Raw genomic sequence first — 14499 nt, forward strand, 5'->3', positions numbered from 1 at the left:
AGTAATCCAACCATGGCCCCTTCCGAACAATACAAACCTGGGTTCGTTCCCGACTTCCAGCCTCAGAACGCTGTACCAGGCAAGCAGCACAAGCTCGACCCCGAACCACACGACCGCGAGCTGCACGACGGCTCGCTCTATAAGCCTGCTGGGAAACTGGAGGGGAAGAAAGCATTTATCAGTGGGGGTGACTTGGGGATTGGAAGATCTGTCGCTATCCTGTTCGGTGAGTGGGTTAGTTGTATGTTGTTGGAAGAGGCACTGATGGATATCGTAGCGCTTGAAGGGGCAGATGTGAGCATCGTACACCTTCCGGAAGAGGAGAAGGACGCGCATGATACGGTGCAGAAGATCAAAGAGTGCACTGGTGGAAAGCGGAAGGTGCAGCTGTTGCCGATCGACCTTACCAAGGAAGAGAACTGCAAGAAGGCGATTGAGCAGCATATACAAGCATTCGGGGCGCTGGACTCTCTGTGCGTCAACTATATTGTCATGCCAAGAAGTACCATCTAATGACACGCAGGATTCTAAACCACGGCACCCAAAACGCCGTCAAGTCGATCGTCGACCTCTCCTCCGCCCAGTGGCACCACGTTTTCGACACGAACATCCACTCCTTCTACCTCGTCAAGCCGCCCTCCCGTACCTGAAAGAGGGAAGCACGATAGTCTTCAACGCGAGTATAAATCCCTTTGTGGGACATCCGGAGCTGGTGGATTATACGAGTTCCAAAGGGGCTGTTGTCGCTTTTGCTAGGGCGCTGAGTAACCAGCTTGTGGGAGAAAAGGGAGTTAGAGTGAACGGTACGCCCTCGTCTATTCCCATCTCCTCTGCTCGCCATCTGTCATTTTTGTACTAATGGGAGGCGCAGTTGTCTGCCCAGGCCCGATATGGACGCCCCTTATCCCCGCGACGATGTCCGAATCTTCCCAGAAATCGTTCGGGAAGAACGTGCCGATGCAGCGACCTGGACAGCCTATAGAGTGCGCGACATGCTTCGTGTTTTTCGCCAGTCCGGATAGTGGTTACCTCAGTGGGCAGACGTTACATCCGAATGGTGGTAGTTATATGGGCTAAGTGACAGAGGTTAAGTGTGTAGACCGGTTACTACCGTTCCTGAGTCTCTAAATTGAATGAAACGGATGCGAAGGCAAAATTTGGATTCCGTAAGACAACTCGGCGACTTGATCTCCGATCGGAGTAATTTTTCCTGGTACATTAATAGTTTCTGCTCACCTCACGTCTCGTCTACATCTTTGATTATTCCACTAGTTACTAGTTCCGAATTTGGAACATGTCAACAACTATGTCCTCCAAGGAGCCGGAGATAGCAGTCATCGGAGCCGGCTTTGGTCGGACCGGCACAAGCTCGTTGTGAGTCTCTTTCTAAGGGACATGGAGCCTACCAAACTAGGGCTGAATGTTGGCGACAGAAAGATCGCCCTAGCACAACTCGGCTTTGGTCCGTGCAATCATATGACAGAAGTGGTAAAGGATACGGCCAGGTGTCTAGGCTTCATCCGCGCATATCACGGTACCCCCACATTGTCCCCCAACCACTGCCCTTCTTCTAACTTACTTTATTCAAACAGGCAAACCCACAGACTGGCGGAGCCTCATGCGTGCCTGGGGAGCAACAGTCGACGACCCGACGTCCGACTTCGTGCCCGAACTGATGGCTGCCTACCCCAATGCCAAAGTCGTGCTGACAGTCCGCGACAGCGCCGAAGCGTGGTGGGCGTCTTTCCAGAGCACGATAGCAAGATTCGATTCCCCCTTGAGCGGGCTGCTGGTGTTTAGCATCCCGCAATTCTTTATTGCCTGGCGGCTTGGGCGAGAAGTGCGCGCTTTCCGTCGAAGGACGTATGGGTCCCACGACGCCCAAGGGTATGAGAAACATAATGCGCGCATGATCGCCCTCGTTGCGAAGGAGAGGATGCTCGTGTACAATGTCAAGGAGGGATGGGCGCCGTTATGCGAGTTCCTGGGCGTGCCCGTTCCCGAGGGCCCGTTCCCGAGGACGAACGAGACGAAGGACATGATCAGGATTATGTGGACAATTCGCGCTGTTGGGGCGGCGGCTTGGACTCTGGAGCTCGGACTGATCGCGTTGCTCATTAGGCAATCGATCAGAGGAGGATGGTGGCGAATGTTGGACGTGAGAAGGTTTGTGGGAGAATTGTGAAAAGAAGCCTACCAGTAAACCTGGAGAACACGTGATGATTGGTCATAAAGACGGCGCAGGGCCATGGCCTTCCTTTTCCTTTTCCCTCTGATTTGACATTAATGCTGCTTGATCTGCTCCGAGTTTTACATTCCTTACCATAATGTCTTCATCACCTTCGACTTGAGCGTTTGTATGTGCGCATACTGTGGTATTTCTGGCTCATATGTGCCGTACCGAGACGATACTTCTTTCCGCAACGTATAATTACTCGGCGTCTCTCTACTCTTTTAGGAGATATTGACAGTGCCAATCTGGGCATTTACCTCATTGTTATCGATGCGGTCAGCCCGGATCCGTGCTGATCGGATTACCTTGCGACTGTTTTCGCGTTTTGCCGAGATGCACCAGTCATTCCCCCGCAAGCTCGTGATGTCATTCAGCATGCTATTCGGACTGTCAATCCTCTTTCTGCATCTGGCATATAAAGAGAGTGCTCTATCACTCATTGGAGTATCTTCCCTCGAGTCTCAGCTTCATTCAACATGGGAATCTATGATGCGCTTGTCCTTGCCGACTCTCCGCTCTTCACCTACTACCCGCCTCCTGGGCTCGACCCCTCATCGTCCTGGGTAACGGTCTACCCAAACGCCACCCTGCCGGTCTTTTACTACAGCACGGAGACTCCTGTCGCTTCAGTCCAGTTCGATTTCTATGGCAACGAGGTAGGGCTCATCGCACCTGGCGAACCTGGGTGCGGATATACGATCTCGATCAATGGCGTGTTCCAGAATCATACCTTCCACCAGTCGTTCGACCTTCCCGTGGGGCAGTATCATGTGGAGCTCGATGTCGCTTGTCAACCAGGACAGTCTATGGCATTCGAAGGTGTTATACTGTCTGAGACCCAGGGGCCTAATGACCTGTATGCTGACCCGTCTATCTGTGAAGCACATGACTAACCACAGTGAAGCATCGATGACACTGTAACGCTTACCAAGAATGATATTCGCACTACTGGGCTGTGGGAAGAGAAGGTGGTCTACTCGGTGCGCATGCCTTCCACATACTATCATTGTACTAAACCGGATCTCAGCCATACTACCTTGCGAACTTCACTCAATTTCAGACCTATTTAGTACGTATTATTAGGCGTTCTTTATTTGAGGGACTTATCCCGTTCACAGCCTGGGTCTACCCTTTCTTACACCTTCAAAGGTGTCCAAACCCAGATTATCGGCACTGTTGGGCCACAGAGCGGCAGTTTACAGGTCACAATCGACGGCCAACCTTCTAAGATATTGTCGACCTACCGGCCAGGATACGACGATACGGTGGTGCTATATCTCAAGCAGTTCCTAGATAACTACGAGGAGCACACGGTGGAAGTGACGAACCTTGGTCAGAACCTTACGATACTGCAGATGAACTACGATGTCCTGTAAGCAGAGAGATGAGCTTCCATTTGACGTGCTAACATGTGCCAGGGCACCCGAGACCTAAGCGACCAACTAGCGCTTGCATCTTTTCTCTGCATGGATTTGCGTTGTCTTCACACTACTCGTGTGAAACAGTTACTTTTTTTTTGAAATGAAACATTTGATTGGTGTCCACATATGCATGTGACAATACGTTGGGAATCTGTACGGTGTGATATGTGTTGTTCTCAGGTGTTTTGTGTGGCAAGGCAGCATACCAAGTGAAGCCAGCGCACATTCATCGACCGACACAACACGGATGCCACACTGGAACAGACAATCTACAGCATACAGATGATTTCTCATTCGGATTGACATTACTTATTTTTTGCTATTCGATTCACATGGATCCCGTCCATGACTTACCTGAACGCACATTCATTCAGGTACAACCCATTCAGAAGGGAACGGTCCGGCAGATTGCCCTGTCAACCCGGGTGTTGGAGCGGTCAGCATGGGGTGAGGGCAGAAGAGAAGTTCGGAGATGATTTAGAGACGGTCGACGTTGCCGAGATCGCGGCACGCTTCCTTGACACGGTCAGACATCGTCTTCTCGCCCTCACGGACCCAGACACGAGGATCGTAGTACTGCATTCAATGTCAAAAAACACATTGAGGGAAGGCAAATGGCAACAGGTAGACGCACCTTCTTGTTAGGCTTGTCCGCGCCCTCGGGGTTGCCGACCTGGGTCTGGAGGTAGCCAGCCTTCTTCTGGAAGAAATCGCGCATGCCGACAAGGTAGGCGTACTGCGTGTCCGTATCGACGTTCATCTTAACCACACCGTTCCTGACAGCCGTCTCGATCTCTTCCTTAGTTGAACCGGAGCCACCATGGAAGACAAGGAAACTGGGGAGGAAGTTAGAGGAGCATTGTGCTAACAAAAGCAAAAGGCGCACAGAGGCTTTGTGCCCTTGACGTTGAGCTGCTCCTCAGCATACAGCTGATGCTTCTGCAGGAGTTCTGGGTGGAGCTTGACATTGCCCGGCTTGTAGACACCATGGACGTTACCGAAGGCAGCAGCGATGGAGAAGTTGGGGGAAATCTTGCTGAGGGTCTTGTAGACATCGAAGACGTCCTCAGGCTGGGTGTATAGGCTGGCGTTATCGACATCCTCGTTGTTCACGCCGTCCTCCTCACCACCAGTGATCCCGATCTCCATCTCGAGCCACTGACCCATCTTGGCCATACGCTCGAAGTACTTGGCGCACAGTGCAATGTTCTCCTCCTTGGACTCTTCGGAAAGGTCGAGCATGTGAGAAGAGAAGAGGGGTTCACCGTGTGACTTCATCCACCGCTCGTCCTCCTCAAGCATACCTGATGTTGCGGTCAGCTTCTCTACACCCAGACCACAATGTCCACATACCATCGAACCAAGGAAGGAGCTTCTTAGCGCAGTGGTCGGTGTGCATAACGACAGGGACGCCGTATGCCTTGGCCACGAGGCGGACATGGTGAGCAGCCGCGATAGCACCAACGATAGACGCGTTCTGGTTCTTGTTGTCGAGTCCCTTGCCGGCAAAATATGCTGCACCACCCTGGGAGACCTGGATGATAATGGGGGACTTGATGTCGCTGGAGAGCAGGATTAGTCTGTATCAGATGACGGGAAGGTTCGCCGTGCGCACCGAGCGGCCTCGAGCACGGCGTTCACGGTGGAAGAGGAGGTGCAGTTCTGGGCATATGCGGTAAGCTACCAGTTATACATGGGCAATATAGGGACATACGATGGCAGGGATAGCAAACTTCTCCTTCTTTGCCCACTCGAACAGCTTGCGGACGTTATCTCCAGTGAGGACACCCGCCTGTCCACGAAGGCGACATCAGGGTCTCTCCTTCGTGCTCGCTCGCTGTTTACTCACGGGGACAACATCAAGGACACCCATTTTGATGCTGAGGACTATAAGTGGTGGTGGTATGAAAGAGAGGACAGTGAGCAAGCTGGATGGAGGGTGATGAGGGTGAATATATGCACTCGCTCTCCACTGAAAGGTGACTGACGTAGCGGAGATTGAATTACATGTATAGCGGACCGTGAATTCACCGCGGGTCCGAACACACCATGTACGGCCAAAAAAGGAAATCATCGCAGGCTGACCGTTTTTCCCACCGAACAACAACGCGAACGTGCCTGACGCCCTGAAGGATTCCCGACCTGCCCCGAGAGCCACGCGGAGGCAGACTGTGAGCGGGGGCGGAGGTATTCTTGACCAATCACAGCGCGCCTGATTCTCCCTCACCGGGACAAAACTACTCCGCGTTCGTCCTCGTCGTCTGTCCTGCTGTCCTCGTCGTCCTCCTTCCCTTCTACGCAGACGACAAAAGATGCAGGCGCTCATCACCCCCCGTGCTGCTGCCGCTGCAAGGAACGTCCGTGCAGCGAGGAGCATCGTCCTCGCCGCTCGTTTCAACACTGGTAAGTTCACATCCAAACAACAACGAACAGTCGACATCTAATGCTGTTGTATAGCCCGCCCCTCCTACACACAGTCGACGCAACCCAAGCAGGCAGAGGCAGGTGCATTCACCTACAAGCCCGGTGGACGTGTGTCACTCTCCTTCTCCTGTCCCCTCTGAGCTAACACCCGCGCAGCCATCATCCGTGGCACGGTAAACGACGCTGTTCCCTATCCTCACCCCTCGCGCTCGCATGGCTCCTACCACTGGTCGTTCGAGCGCCTCCTCTGCGCAGCGCTCATCCCCTTGACCGGGGCGACCTTCGTAGTGAGCGGAACAGCGCACCCGATCCTGGACGGCCTCCTCGCTGTGTCTATCATCGTCCACAGCCATATCGGGTTTGACGCATCGCTGGTGTGTGTTCTCCTGCACACTTACGAATATCAAGCTCACCTCATTCGCTCATGCAGACGGACTATCTCCACCCGCGCAAATTCCCTCTCATTGGTCCTCTGATGAAGTGGCTCGTCCGGGGGATGACAGCCGGCGCCCTTGTCGGTCTCTACCAATTCAACACGAACGATATCGGTGCGTTCCCTCTTCCATAATCGAACATACTCTCACGCTCTCGCGCTCTTTGCAGGCCTGACAGAATTTATCAAGCGCCTCTGGCATGCATGAGCACGCCTCCGTGGCGACGGGTAGGTTGTATCCTACGTGTATGCTGCAGTTCTGCAACTGGCACTCGTATTCCCTCGCTCTCTGTATTATGTCTGCCAAACAATGAGGAGAAATACGGATCCACTCTGGCGTGCCCATGTTTGTGCTGAACGGCGTCGGGGCTCCCCGTTCCGACCTCCCTCGCAACGTACTACCGTTGCACCACAGGCAATCCGTTCCCGGAGACTCGGGAATGGCCTGTGAGAAAGCAGCGAGTTCTCCCAGGCTTGTGCTCATTACCCTCCTTTTATCCAAGCATGTTGAGAGCGCGCAGTAGCTCTGACGAGAGCAAAGAGAGCACGTTCGCCAGCTGGCAGAACGGATAAACGACGAGGGTGAACTCCGAGGTGATCGGTCCTCATCGTCTGCTGTAAGAACGCAACAGAAGACGTTCCCACGTATTGGAACAAGGACGTCTTCCACTCTCTGTCTCTGACGACCAACACGCATCGAGTGACATTGGACAATGATATTAATCGTTTGCATCGAGGTCAATGCTCTGCTCAACTATGCTATTCGTTCTACGACGGCCCTGTCACCCTCCGGGCTTACATCACCCCACCATCGGCGAGGAGCAGATGGCCACTTAGGCTCTCACAGCATGGACTGCACGACCTCATGCCTCACATTCAATTATTAGCCTTTGTCCCTCAAGCCCGTTCCCCCCATCCCCATCTCCATCCTCGACGACGATGTCCTGGCTAGCCTGGCCCTTCAGTAAGGTCCTGCTCGCCGACTGCACCCCTTCCCCCGACGTCCAAGAACTGGAAATCATCGGCGCCGGTCTGTCGCGTACGGGTACCGTCTCCCTGTGCGTGCTTTCCTTTTCCCTCTGTGCATGGATTGATTGGTTTGCGGTTGTGTTTGGGGGGGTGTACAGGCACACGGCGCTCACTATCCTTGGCTTTGGGCCTTGTCATCATGGTGCCGTGCACTTCTTCTATCCGGAGCGGAGCGTAGCGTTTACCAAAGCGCTGAAAGGTGAGCTCCTCCCGTCTTCCGATACACATGAACCTAACCTCTCACAGGCGAACCAACCGACTACCGCGCCTTGATGCGAGGTTACAGATCCATAGTCGGCGCACCTCTATGCAGCCTCGTCCCCGAGCTCCTGTCCACTTTCCCCAAGGCCAAAGCCATCCTCACCCTGCGCGACACTCCCGAGCAATGGTGGACCTCAATGATGGCCACGGTTCCGCCGATGAGCTTCCCCCTGTATAGGTGGAGCGTGTATCCTATTCGGTACTTAGGCGTCTGGAACCAGCTGGTACGGACCATGCTTGAAGAACGGTGGGACCTGCTGTACGGCCGGGGTCGGCGTGTGGGGATCGAGAATTATACAAGGCACGAGGCGTACATCCGTGCGCTGGTGCCGGGAACCAGTTGCTGTTGTACAACGTCAGCCAGGGCTGGGAACCGTTGTGCACGTTCTTGGGCGTGCCGGTGCCGGAGATACCCTTCCCGAGGAGTAATGATACGAAGGTGATGCGACGGGAGATGAGGAGGGCAATGATTCTTGGCTGGGCTTGTTGGGCGAGCGGGGCGCTGGGGGTCGTGGGTATGGGGTGGTTGGTGTTCAGGTCGGGGGTGCTACGCGTGGTCCTTCGGACGGTACGCGCAGTGCGTGGACAGCTTGTCGTCGAGGTTGTTTGCTTATATCCCCTGTGGAATTGATGGGCATGACGATGTGCGGAGAACTGCACTCTTCCGTCATCCTATAACCCAATACGATTACTCAATAAATGATACAGTACATGAAGTGAACATACATCGACCCCAGTGAGCATACACAAGACTTAGCGCGCATACATCAAGCGCACCCGTCAACAGTGCGCATACATCGACCCTCCTCGTCCTCCTCACTCCTCATTCCACCTCTACCCCTGCCCCCCTCATTGCCGCCTCGAACCCCTCGGATCAACGGTGCTAAACCCCACTCTCAAGAGCCCCCACTTGGATCTGACGACCCAGCTCTGCCCGAGCGCGGAGGACACCCGCTGGAGGTGGAGGATGTCGTCTAGCGCCAGAGTGGGCGAGAAGAAGGGAAACATGTAGTGGTGGATCGTAAGTGTGCGAGCGGGGAGGGAGAGCGTGACGAACCGGTCGGAGTAGCCTTGCGTGTAGTCGACGGCGCCGGATGGGAGAGGATTGGAGTTCTTGGGGGGCTTGGGTGTGTGTGTGGGCTTGGACTTGGGTTTGGGTTTAGACTTGGGTTTGGACTCATCGTGCCCGTGTGTGTACTTAGAGTCATGCGCAATTTCGTGCTGGGAAACCACCGGCATGCTCTCAGGCACATGAGCGGTCCTGATCTCCTCCCTCGGAGACCAAGCAAACCCCTCCATAACCAGGGTGAACATCTCCGGTTCCGGCAGTACCGGGCGTTCTAAGTCGTCCCGCGCCCACGTCTCAGGTGGAGGGAGCTCATTCGTTTGATACGCGGGTTCGAGGAGGGCTTGCCAGGAGAAGGCGGTTGGAGAAGGGGAGAAGAGCTCGGGTGGGGGGAGGATGGGATCTGTTTCTGTGCGTGTCCATATTTCGGGTGAAGGGAGATAGTCCATGATGAGGATGTGTTTGATGGTAGAAGGTTACATACTGTTTGATTCTGACTTATAAACTCCTTAATAGCTTTGATTCGCCGAGGATGGCGGGTGAGAGGGCGGGGCGACACGGACGGAGCACGAAGCGCCCGCGATGGGAGGAATTCCCTTTTCAGGGGACAACGCGCAGCAAGTACACTGTTTTCTTTTCTTCGATGCCAAGCAGTGCATTTCAATTTTTTTGGGATATTATGATTAACACAGGTAACAATAACAGAGGATTCTGCTTTCACTACATTATCCGTCCACGCTTCTCGGAATGTCCCCCTACACGTCGTGCACCAAATCATAAAGTCTGAGGTCGTCAGATGAAATAAAACAAAAGGGAGGTCGTGGTCCATTCATCGTCCATCATCCATCATCCATCGTGCGCTTAAACCTTCGCCGCAAACCTGCGCTCACGGTACCGTCCAAAGATGCCGCAGGAGCCAGTGCAGAAGCCCAGGAGGAGGGACGCAAACGCCGCGACCGTGAACCAGTTCGCGATCCCGTACTGGGCCGCACCGCCATGGTTGCGTATCTCGTCCATGGCAATACCGAACAGGACGAGGTCGACGATCATCGCTACGAGCGTGACGAGCCCCGCGAGGGAGGAAGCGATGGACATAAATATTGTTCCTGCGCGGGAGTAGGCGGCGCCACAGAGGCCGAAGAGGACTGCGAGCGCGGCGAGTCCGGCACCGATAGGGTGGAGAACGAGAACGTAGGTGAGGTTGTGGAATACGGTTTGGGAAAGTCGAGTGTTGGTTATTCCTGGTAGAGCATTGGGCCAGTAGTACCCGAGTTGGCGTGGGCTACCGGTGTACCCCCAACAGCCGAAGTCTACTTCTGCCCCTGCCCAGGAGGCGTTGAGGAATGTGACTTTACTCCATACCGGGACGGAGATCGAGGCCTGTAGAGAAATTAAGTTATGATGTAAGAATGTTTATGGGAGAAACGCACAAAAATAAGCAAGACCATTGCCGCGAAGCAAAAGAAGAGACCGGGAAGGGCAGGAGAGGCCATTGTGGATTAACTTGGAGTAGATTTGGATTAGTGGATTAGAGATTATACTCGTCGTCGTCTCGAGCTACGAACTAGGGGCGTTGAAGAGCAGGGGACGGTGAAGATGACCACACTCCATGTTACTGCCTTTAAACTGTCTGGCCGCAGTTCTTTGCCTGCTTTCATCAGAGCGGAACAAGTGCGGCACATGACATCATCCATCAGTTGGGGCGCTCCCGGGGGTCTTGTTAACCTGCTTCCGTCACTCTTTTCGGGCGCAGCACGTCACCGCTTTTGGGGTCTCAGGGACTTAGTGTGCGAGGACCGCGTGTTCGCAGAAGAAGACTGACGTTACTGACGTTTTTCCCTTTTCTTGCTTGTGCTCTTACTCCCAGCTGCTGTATTGTCTACTGACACAGAGAATCTCTATCAATTCAGATCCACAGAACTGAGGAGCAAGAGCGTCATACTTCCCAGACTGGGAAGTATGAAAAGGGGCGCCAAGATCAAACAGAGACATGCTGGAACCTCATGGAGCGGCAGTGCATTCCCACGCCCTGAGAGAGAGGACCGCCCTGATTGAGGCTTGGGCTGGGCGAACTCTACTGCGCACTACTGGCGAATTGCGATCCGGGTGTCTTCGCTTCTTGCAGGAGAAGTTGCAGAGGAATCCCGGACTGGGTGCGGTGTCGGGTCCGAGGACGAACATGAACATGAACACGGTTGAATGGGGCTTGTTGAATCTTGGGCTTACCACCGGACTTTTTACCGAACTCGGAAGCGAAGAAAGAATCATATAACGTAAGTACTAATCGGATCCGTTCAACATTTTCTTACATCAGCAGAAAAAAGAAAGAAACTTCATGAACGATCTCTCATCATGAGCCTGTCTGTTACTCCTCGCTGTTAAACACCCCGGCCTCTCTCATGATCCTTGCGAACGCCACAGGCTCCACAGTGCTAAACCCGACCCTGCACCATCCGCCTTTCCACTTGACGACCGACCCGGCCTCGATCGCCTCCCTTCTGCGTTTGCTCCAGAGCGCGCGTCTCCAGTCCCTTGCCCAGCCTATGCCTGAGCAGCTGGACAGTCCGCAGGGCTCGATGCCCATGCTGCTCACCGTCGAGGCCGGAACGAGGGAGATGATCTCCGAGAGCGGGATCGTGACCGAGCACATAGGGAGCAGGAAGTTGTACACCACCAGTGTGCCTTCGGGCACGGAGAGGCAGACGAATTGGTCCGCGTACCCGGACGTGTAGACCACTCCGGTGGAGGAGGGTGCGCGTTGGTAGCGCATCCCCCGCTTGGACACGGCAGTGGATGTGGAGAGCTGTGAGACCGACTCCGTCCCTATCGCTGTGGAGGAGGCGTGGTCGGAGAGGACGACGTCCTCGGAAGTCTTGGTCAAGCGCTGGAACATGATCGTGGCTGTGGCTGTTGGTTACGCTGCGGCGTGGCTGTCGAGACTGGATGCGGTGATATTCTGGTTGCTAGCAGGGGTTATGTACTTTCGTATTAGGGACATGGAGCGCGTCGTGGAAAGAGAGCAAAATACGCCTTGTACGCGAAATTGACTTTTCTGGGAAGAGTGCGCAGTGCACCGCTTTCCTTGCATATTGACAGAACGATACGAAAAGGAAAGTCAAAGTTGGTGTTTTGCTACCAAGGTGTCGGGGAAATAATGGTAAGGCGATGCGAGAATGATACAGTCGTTATCGTTATGTTCATGCGTCTCATTGCGCAGCGCGGGGCACCCAGCACAGGGCAATGCTTCAGTGAACGGAACATGGATGCTTCAAAGCTTCTCTACAACCGAACAGGTAAATAACAGAATGGTGATGCAAGAACGATACAGTTAACAATGATACAGCATTCCCTTCACAGCGCGCAGTCAATCCACGACCTCCGCACGGGCACCACTCGCCTCCAGCACCTCCCCCTCCTCCATCTTCCTGCCCATCAACCCGGGGCACGCTCCCTCAACAGCACCCACAAACTTCTCCTTATCCTCCACACTAAACCCTACGCGCATGACAGCCCCTCTATGGCGGAGAACGAAGCACTTCTCAAACTCCCGCTCCCTGTGCGTTAGAGTCAGGCGCTCCCAGTCTTGCGCCCAGCTCATACCCGTCCATCCGATGCCCCACGCTTTGTGATAAGGGAAATGGTGTAGTAAGGTGTAGCCGGCTAGGTGCTGTTTGGCAATATGCAGAATGCCAGTAGCAGATGTAGGAAGACGACGAGGGACTGCCGAGGAGTTGCCAAGGCTAGCTAGGGTCCCAGACAAGTCAGCGAGTACTTGGCGCTGACTACATCACCAGGTGCTGACTCAGAGGTAATGAGTCAGCAGTGGGTGGCCAAACAGAACCTCCCCAGGGCAGGTATGTATCCAGATGCGTAACCACCATGCTGAGGCTGCCCAGAAGGATAATATAGAGCCGGGGTATAAGTCTACCAACCCCGAGTTGCTCACGATGAGCAGCAGCAGACGGGCTGGGGTGGATGTCACCAATAGAGATTGGATGTACAGTCATACCCGAGATCTCGCATGGGCTCTGTCAACAACCAAGGCCATTTGAATTGGGGGGTAATGTGAGGTGAGGGGTCGGAGAGGGAGGGGATGGATTGGGGCGTCTAGCATGAGAGGAAGGATGTGATGGGGCTCAAGAAACTCGACACGAACATGGGTGACCAGTGAGCGGTCATAGACTCGGTGTGATGTTGCGTTGTCAACAAGGAGGAGGATGTGCCGGTCTCACTCTTTTGCCCAGTCATTGATGTCTTTCAGGTACTCGTTGAACAGCTCGCTGGTCATCCAAGCCTTCTGGTTCCAGTGATAATCAAAACCAAGCTGGGTACCGGAGCAGTTCTGAAGGCATCGAGGCATTTGGGCATGACCAAGGATGTATGGTGGCATCCGCTCTGTGCCATTGGCATTTGTGGTGAAGGGATAGGTGAGGCGAGTCTTCTCAGCCTTCAGTCCGGACATGGGTGAGTTGGCAAGGCCTCGGTCTGGTGGCATCTTGCCAAAGAGGCCTGCCTCGTCCATGTTGAAAATATTCTGCAACTCATACTGATCGGTGATCTTTCGGATACGAGTTCGGGCTGCTTCGACACTTGCTTGAGGCACTGATCCAGCTTCACCATGCCAATGAAACTCGCGCAGACCCATCCGTGCCTTGAAGGAATCAAGCCAGCCATTCGAGAGTGACAGAAAGTCCTCGGGCTTGATTCCATTTATCCGAGCAAACTTGCGTGCTTTGATTTGGATAATCTCACCAGAGAGTGCAATCTTCTTTGCCAGTGCCTGGGTAACCCAGCACTCTAGTGCAAGTTCAACCTTAGGAAACTCAACATTCCATGGTCGCTTGTACTGAAGATTTCCGGTGACCAGGGCAAGCTGGTGGAGATTGGCGGAATCCTTCAGGATGTGGGATACTGAGGACTGGGTGATTGACATGAACCCATGCTGGCAGAAGTGGGAAGCAACCTCGCTCTGAGAGAGGGTGGGATGTGCCTTAATGTGGTCGAGTATCGCAAGCTTTTGTGCAAGAGTCAAATGTTGGTGAGTGTGTGTGGTTCAAGTGGGGGGCATTTTCTGTCACAGATGATGATTTTCATATCACAAGGCTGGGGTGTGCTGTTATTGGTTGCATAGACCACAGTTTGATGGTGCAAAAAGACAGATTAGGAGTGCACAGACCACCCTCTGGCTGCCAGAAAATTCCCCCCAATCTCGCATTCAGTTATGAAACATGCTCCCACTTGGCAATGCATATGTCAAATCATGGGCATATTCATATCCCCTAAGTGACCACATAATGATGAGGTCTGTCATGCCCAGAACCCATGCAAGTTTGGGAGGAATGCAAGATCACTGGTATGCAACACGTCAGGTACAACTGCAGTTCTACAGCATGCATTTGGACCACATTTGGACCACATTTGCTTCTGCTCTGGTAGTCCCTGTCAGGGCACCAGCTCATTGCTTGGTCAAGAGACATGACTAAGCCTTTATGACATGGAAGTAGCTGGTATACCTTGGCATGTGCTGGAACCTGCTGGAAGGATTGGATGGTCAGGTGACCTGCTGTGCATGGCTGTGCATGACCTCATATGACCTGATCACCTGACTAGGCTGAGTAAGCAAGATGTTCTA

General features: G+C 53.8%; 10 protein-coding genes across 10 annotated transcripts; 5 read left to right on the plus strand and 5 right to left on the minus strand.

Moving 5' to 3' along the window:
• Positions 1-3: 3 nt before the first annotated feature.
• Positions 4-1135, plus strand: DACRYDRAFT_92635 (NADP-binding protein). Its single transcript, XM_040777094.1, has 5 exons — positions 4-226; positions 278-473; positions 524-626; positions 656-803; positions 872-1135. The coding sequence occupies exons 1-5, from the start codon at positions 13-15 to the stop codon at positions 1075-1077; spliced, it is 867 nt and encodes a 288-aa protein (XP_040632121.1). The 5' UTR covers positions 4-12; the 3' UTR covers positions 1078-1135.
• A 171-nt stretch (positions 1136-1306) lies between these two features.
• On the plus strand, positions 1307-2185 carry DACRYDRAFT_103724 (TPR repeat-containing protein-like protein; the record flags this gene model as incomplete). The annotated part of the gene is made up of 3 exons (XM_040767806.1): positions 1307-1374; positions 1434-1534; positions 1593-2185. 3 exons carry the CDS (start codon positions 1307-1309, stop codon positions 2183-2185), a joined length of 762 nt encoding a protein of 253 aa, XP_040632122.1.
• A 524-nt stretch (positions 2186-2709) lies between these two features.
• Positions 2710-3667, plus strand: DACRYDRAFT_103725 (uncharacterized protein; the record flags this gene model as incomplete). Its single annotated transcript, XM_040767807.1, has 5 exons — positions 2710-3089; positions 3138-3213; positions 3261-3302; positions 3352-3605; positions 3652-3667. The coding sequence occupies 5 exons, from the start codon at positions 2710-2712 to the stop codon at positions 3665-3667; spliced, it is 768 nt and encodes a 255-aa protein (XP_040632123.1).
• A 257-nt stretch (positions 3668-3924) lies between these two features.
• On the minus strand, positions 3925-5604 carry DACRYDRAFT_19806 (fructose-bisphosphate aldolase). Its single transcript, XM_040771660.1, has 7 exons — positions 5504-5604; positions 5369-5446; positions 5270-5316; positions 5008-5216; positions 4541-4958; positions 4289-4490; positions 3925-4230 (listed from the first exon to the last, which is right to left on the minus strand). The coding sequence occupies exons 1-7, from the start codon at positions 5525-5527 to the stop codon at positions 4132-4134; spliced, it is 1077 nt and encodes a 358-aa protein (XP_040632124.1). The 5' UTR covers positions 5528-5604; the 3' UTR covers positions 3925-4131.
• A 329-nt stretch (positions 5605-5933) lies between these two features.
• DACRYDRAFT_19807 (mitochondrial inner membrane protein) lies at positions 5934-6820 on the plus strand. The gene is made up of 5 exons (XM_040771661.1): positions 5934-6057; positions 6112-6186; positions 6235-6452; positions 6509-6626; positions 6682-6820. The coding sequence occupies exons 1-5, from the start codon at positions 5967-5969 to the stop codon at positions 6717-6719; spliced, it is 540 nt and encodes a 179-aa protein (XP_040632125.1). The 5' UTR covers positions 5934-5966; the 3' UTR covers positions 6720-6820.
• A 630-nt stretch (positions 6821-7450) lies between these two features.
• DACRYDRAFT_103728 (uncharacterized protein) lies at positions 7451-8230 on the plus strand (the record flags this gene model as incomplete). Its single annotated transcript, XM_040767808.1, has 4 exons — positions 7451-7569; positions 7639-7739; positions 7787-8119; positions 8166-8230. 4 exons carry the CDS (start codon positions 7451-7453, stop codon positions 8228-8230), a joined length of 618 nt encoding a protein of 205 aa, XP_040632126.1.
• Positions 8231-8341: 111 nt separating this feature from the next.
• Positions 8342-9075, minus strand: DACRYDRAFT_19808 (uncharacterized protein). Its single transcript, XM_040771662.1, has 2 exons — positions 8524-9075; positions 8342-8470 (listed from the first exon to the last, which is right to left on the minus strand). Exon 1 carries the CDS (start codon positions 9038-9040, stop codon positions 8651-8653), a length of 390 nt encoding a protein of 129 aa, XP_040632127.1. The 5' UTR covers positions 9041-9075; the 3' UTR covers positions 8342-8470; positions 8524-8650.
• Positions 9076-9538: 463 nt separating this feature from the next.
• DACRYDRAFT_19809 (pali-domain-containing protein) lies at positions 9539-10442 on the minus strand. Its single transcript, XM_040771663.1, has 2 exons — positions 10298-10442; positions 9539-10247 (listed from the first exon to the last, which is right to left on the minus strand). Exons 1-2 carry the CDS (start codon positions 10358-10360, stop codon positions 9729-9731), a joined length of 582 nt encoding a protein of 193 aa, XP_040632128.1. The 5' UTR covers positions 10361-10442; the 3' UTR covers positions 9539-9728.
• A 759-nt stretch (positions 10443-11201) lies between these two features.
• DACRYDRAFT_19810 (uncharacterized protein) lies at positions 11202-11960 on the minus strand. Its single transcript, XM_040771664.1, has one exon. The coding sequence runs from the start codon at positions 11758-11760 to the stop codon at positions 11233-11235; it is 528 nt and encodes a 175-aa protein (XP_040632129.1). The 5' UTR covers positions 11761-11960; the 3' UTR covers positions 11202-11232.
• A 983-nt stretch (positions 11961-12943) lies between these two features.
• Positions 12944-13512, minus strand: DACRYDRAFT_74397 (DDE-domain-containing protein; the record flags this gene model as incomplete). Its single annotated transcript, XM_040776064.1, has 1 exon — positions 12944-13512. The coding sequence occupies one exon, from the start codon at positions 13510-13512 to the stop codon at positions 13096-13098; it is 417 nt and encodes a 138-aa protein (XP_040632130.1). The 3' UTR covers positions 12944-13095.
• Between the last annotated feature and the right edge of the window lie 987 nt (positions 13513-14499).

Source organism: Dacryopinax primogenitus, assembly GCF_000292625.1.
Source record: "Dacryopinax primogenitus strain DJM-731 SS1 chromosome Unknown DACRYscaffold_2, whole genome shotgun sequence".
Lineage (NCBI taxonomy): Eukaryota > Fungi > Basidiomycota > Dacrymycetes > Dacrymycetales > Dacrymycetaceae > Dacryopinax > Dacryopinax primogenitus.

What these genes read in the sequence shown, in the direction of transcription:
- DACRYDRAFT_92635 (XM_040777094.1), top strand. Translation starts at nt 13, where the DNA reads ATGGCCCCTTCCGAACAATACAAACCTGGGTTCGTTCCCGACTTCCAG. An exon ending in ATCTGTCGCTATCCTGTTCG is followed by an intron (nt 227 to 277) that starts GTGAGTGGGTTA and finishes TGGATATCGTAG; the next exon opens with CGCTTGAAGGGGCAGATGTG. An exon ending in ACATCCACTCCTTCTACCTC is followed by an intron (nt 627 to 655) that starts GTCAAGCCGCCC and finishes TACCTGAAAGAG; the next exon opens with GGAAGCACGATAGTCTTCAA.
- DACRYDRAFT_19806 (XM_040771660.1), bottom strand. Translation starts at nt 5,527, where the DNA reads ATGGGTGTCCTTGATGTTGTCCCC. An exon ending in GTGTCCTTGATGTTGTCCCC is followed by an intron (nt 5,447 to 5,503) that starts GTGAGTAAACAG and finishes CTTCGTGGACAG; the next exon opens with GCGGGTGTCCTCACTGGAGA. An exon ending in GCTCCTTCCTTGGTTCGATG is followed by an intron (nt 4,959 to 5,007) that starts GTATGTGGACAT and finishes CCGCAACATCAG; the next exon opens with GTATGCTTGAGGAGGACGAG.
- DACRYDRAFT_19807 (XM_040771661.1), top strand. Translation starts at nt 5,967, where the DNA reads ATGCAGGCGCTCATCACCCCCCGTGCTGCTGCCGCTGCAAGGAACGTC. An exon ending in CGCCGCTCGTTTCAACACTG is followed by an intron (nt 6,058 to 6,111) that starts GTAAGTTCACAT and finishes GCTGTTGTATAG; the next exon opens with CCCGCCCCTCCTACACACAG. An exon ending in ATTCAACACGAACGATATCG is followed by an intron (nt 6,627 to 6,681) that starts GTGCGTTCCCTC and finishes CGCTCTTTGCAG; the next exon opens with GCCTGACAGAATTTATCAAG.
- DACRYDRAFT_19808 (XM_040771662.1), bottom strand. Translation starts at nt 9,040, where the DNA reads ATGCCGGTGGTTTCCCAGCACGAAATTGCGCATGACTCTAAGTACACA.
- DACRYDRAFT_19809 (XM_040771663.1), bottom strand. Translation starts at nt 10,360, where the DNA reads ATGGCCTCTCCTGCCCTTCCCGGTCTCTTCTTTTGCTTCGCGGCAATG. An exon ending in CAATGGTCTTGCTTATTTTT is followed by an intron (nt 10,248 to 10,297) that starts GTGCGTTTCTCC and finishes ATTTCTCTACAG; the next exon opens with GCCTCGATCTCCGTCCCGGT.
- DACRYDRAFT_19810 (XM_040771664.1), bottom strand. Translation starts at nt 11,760, where the DNA reads ATGTTCCAGCGCTTGACCAAGACTTCCGAGGACGTCGTCCTCTCCGAC.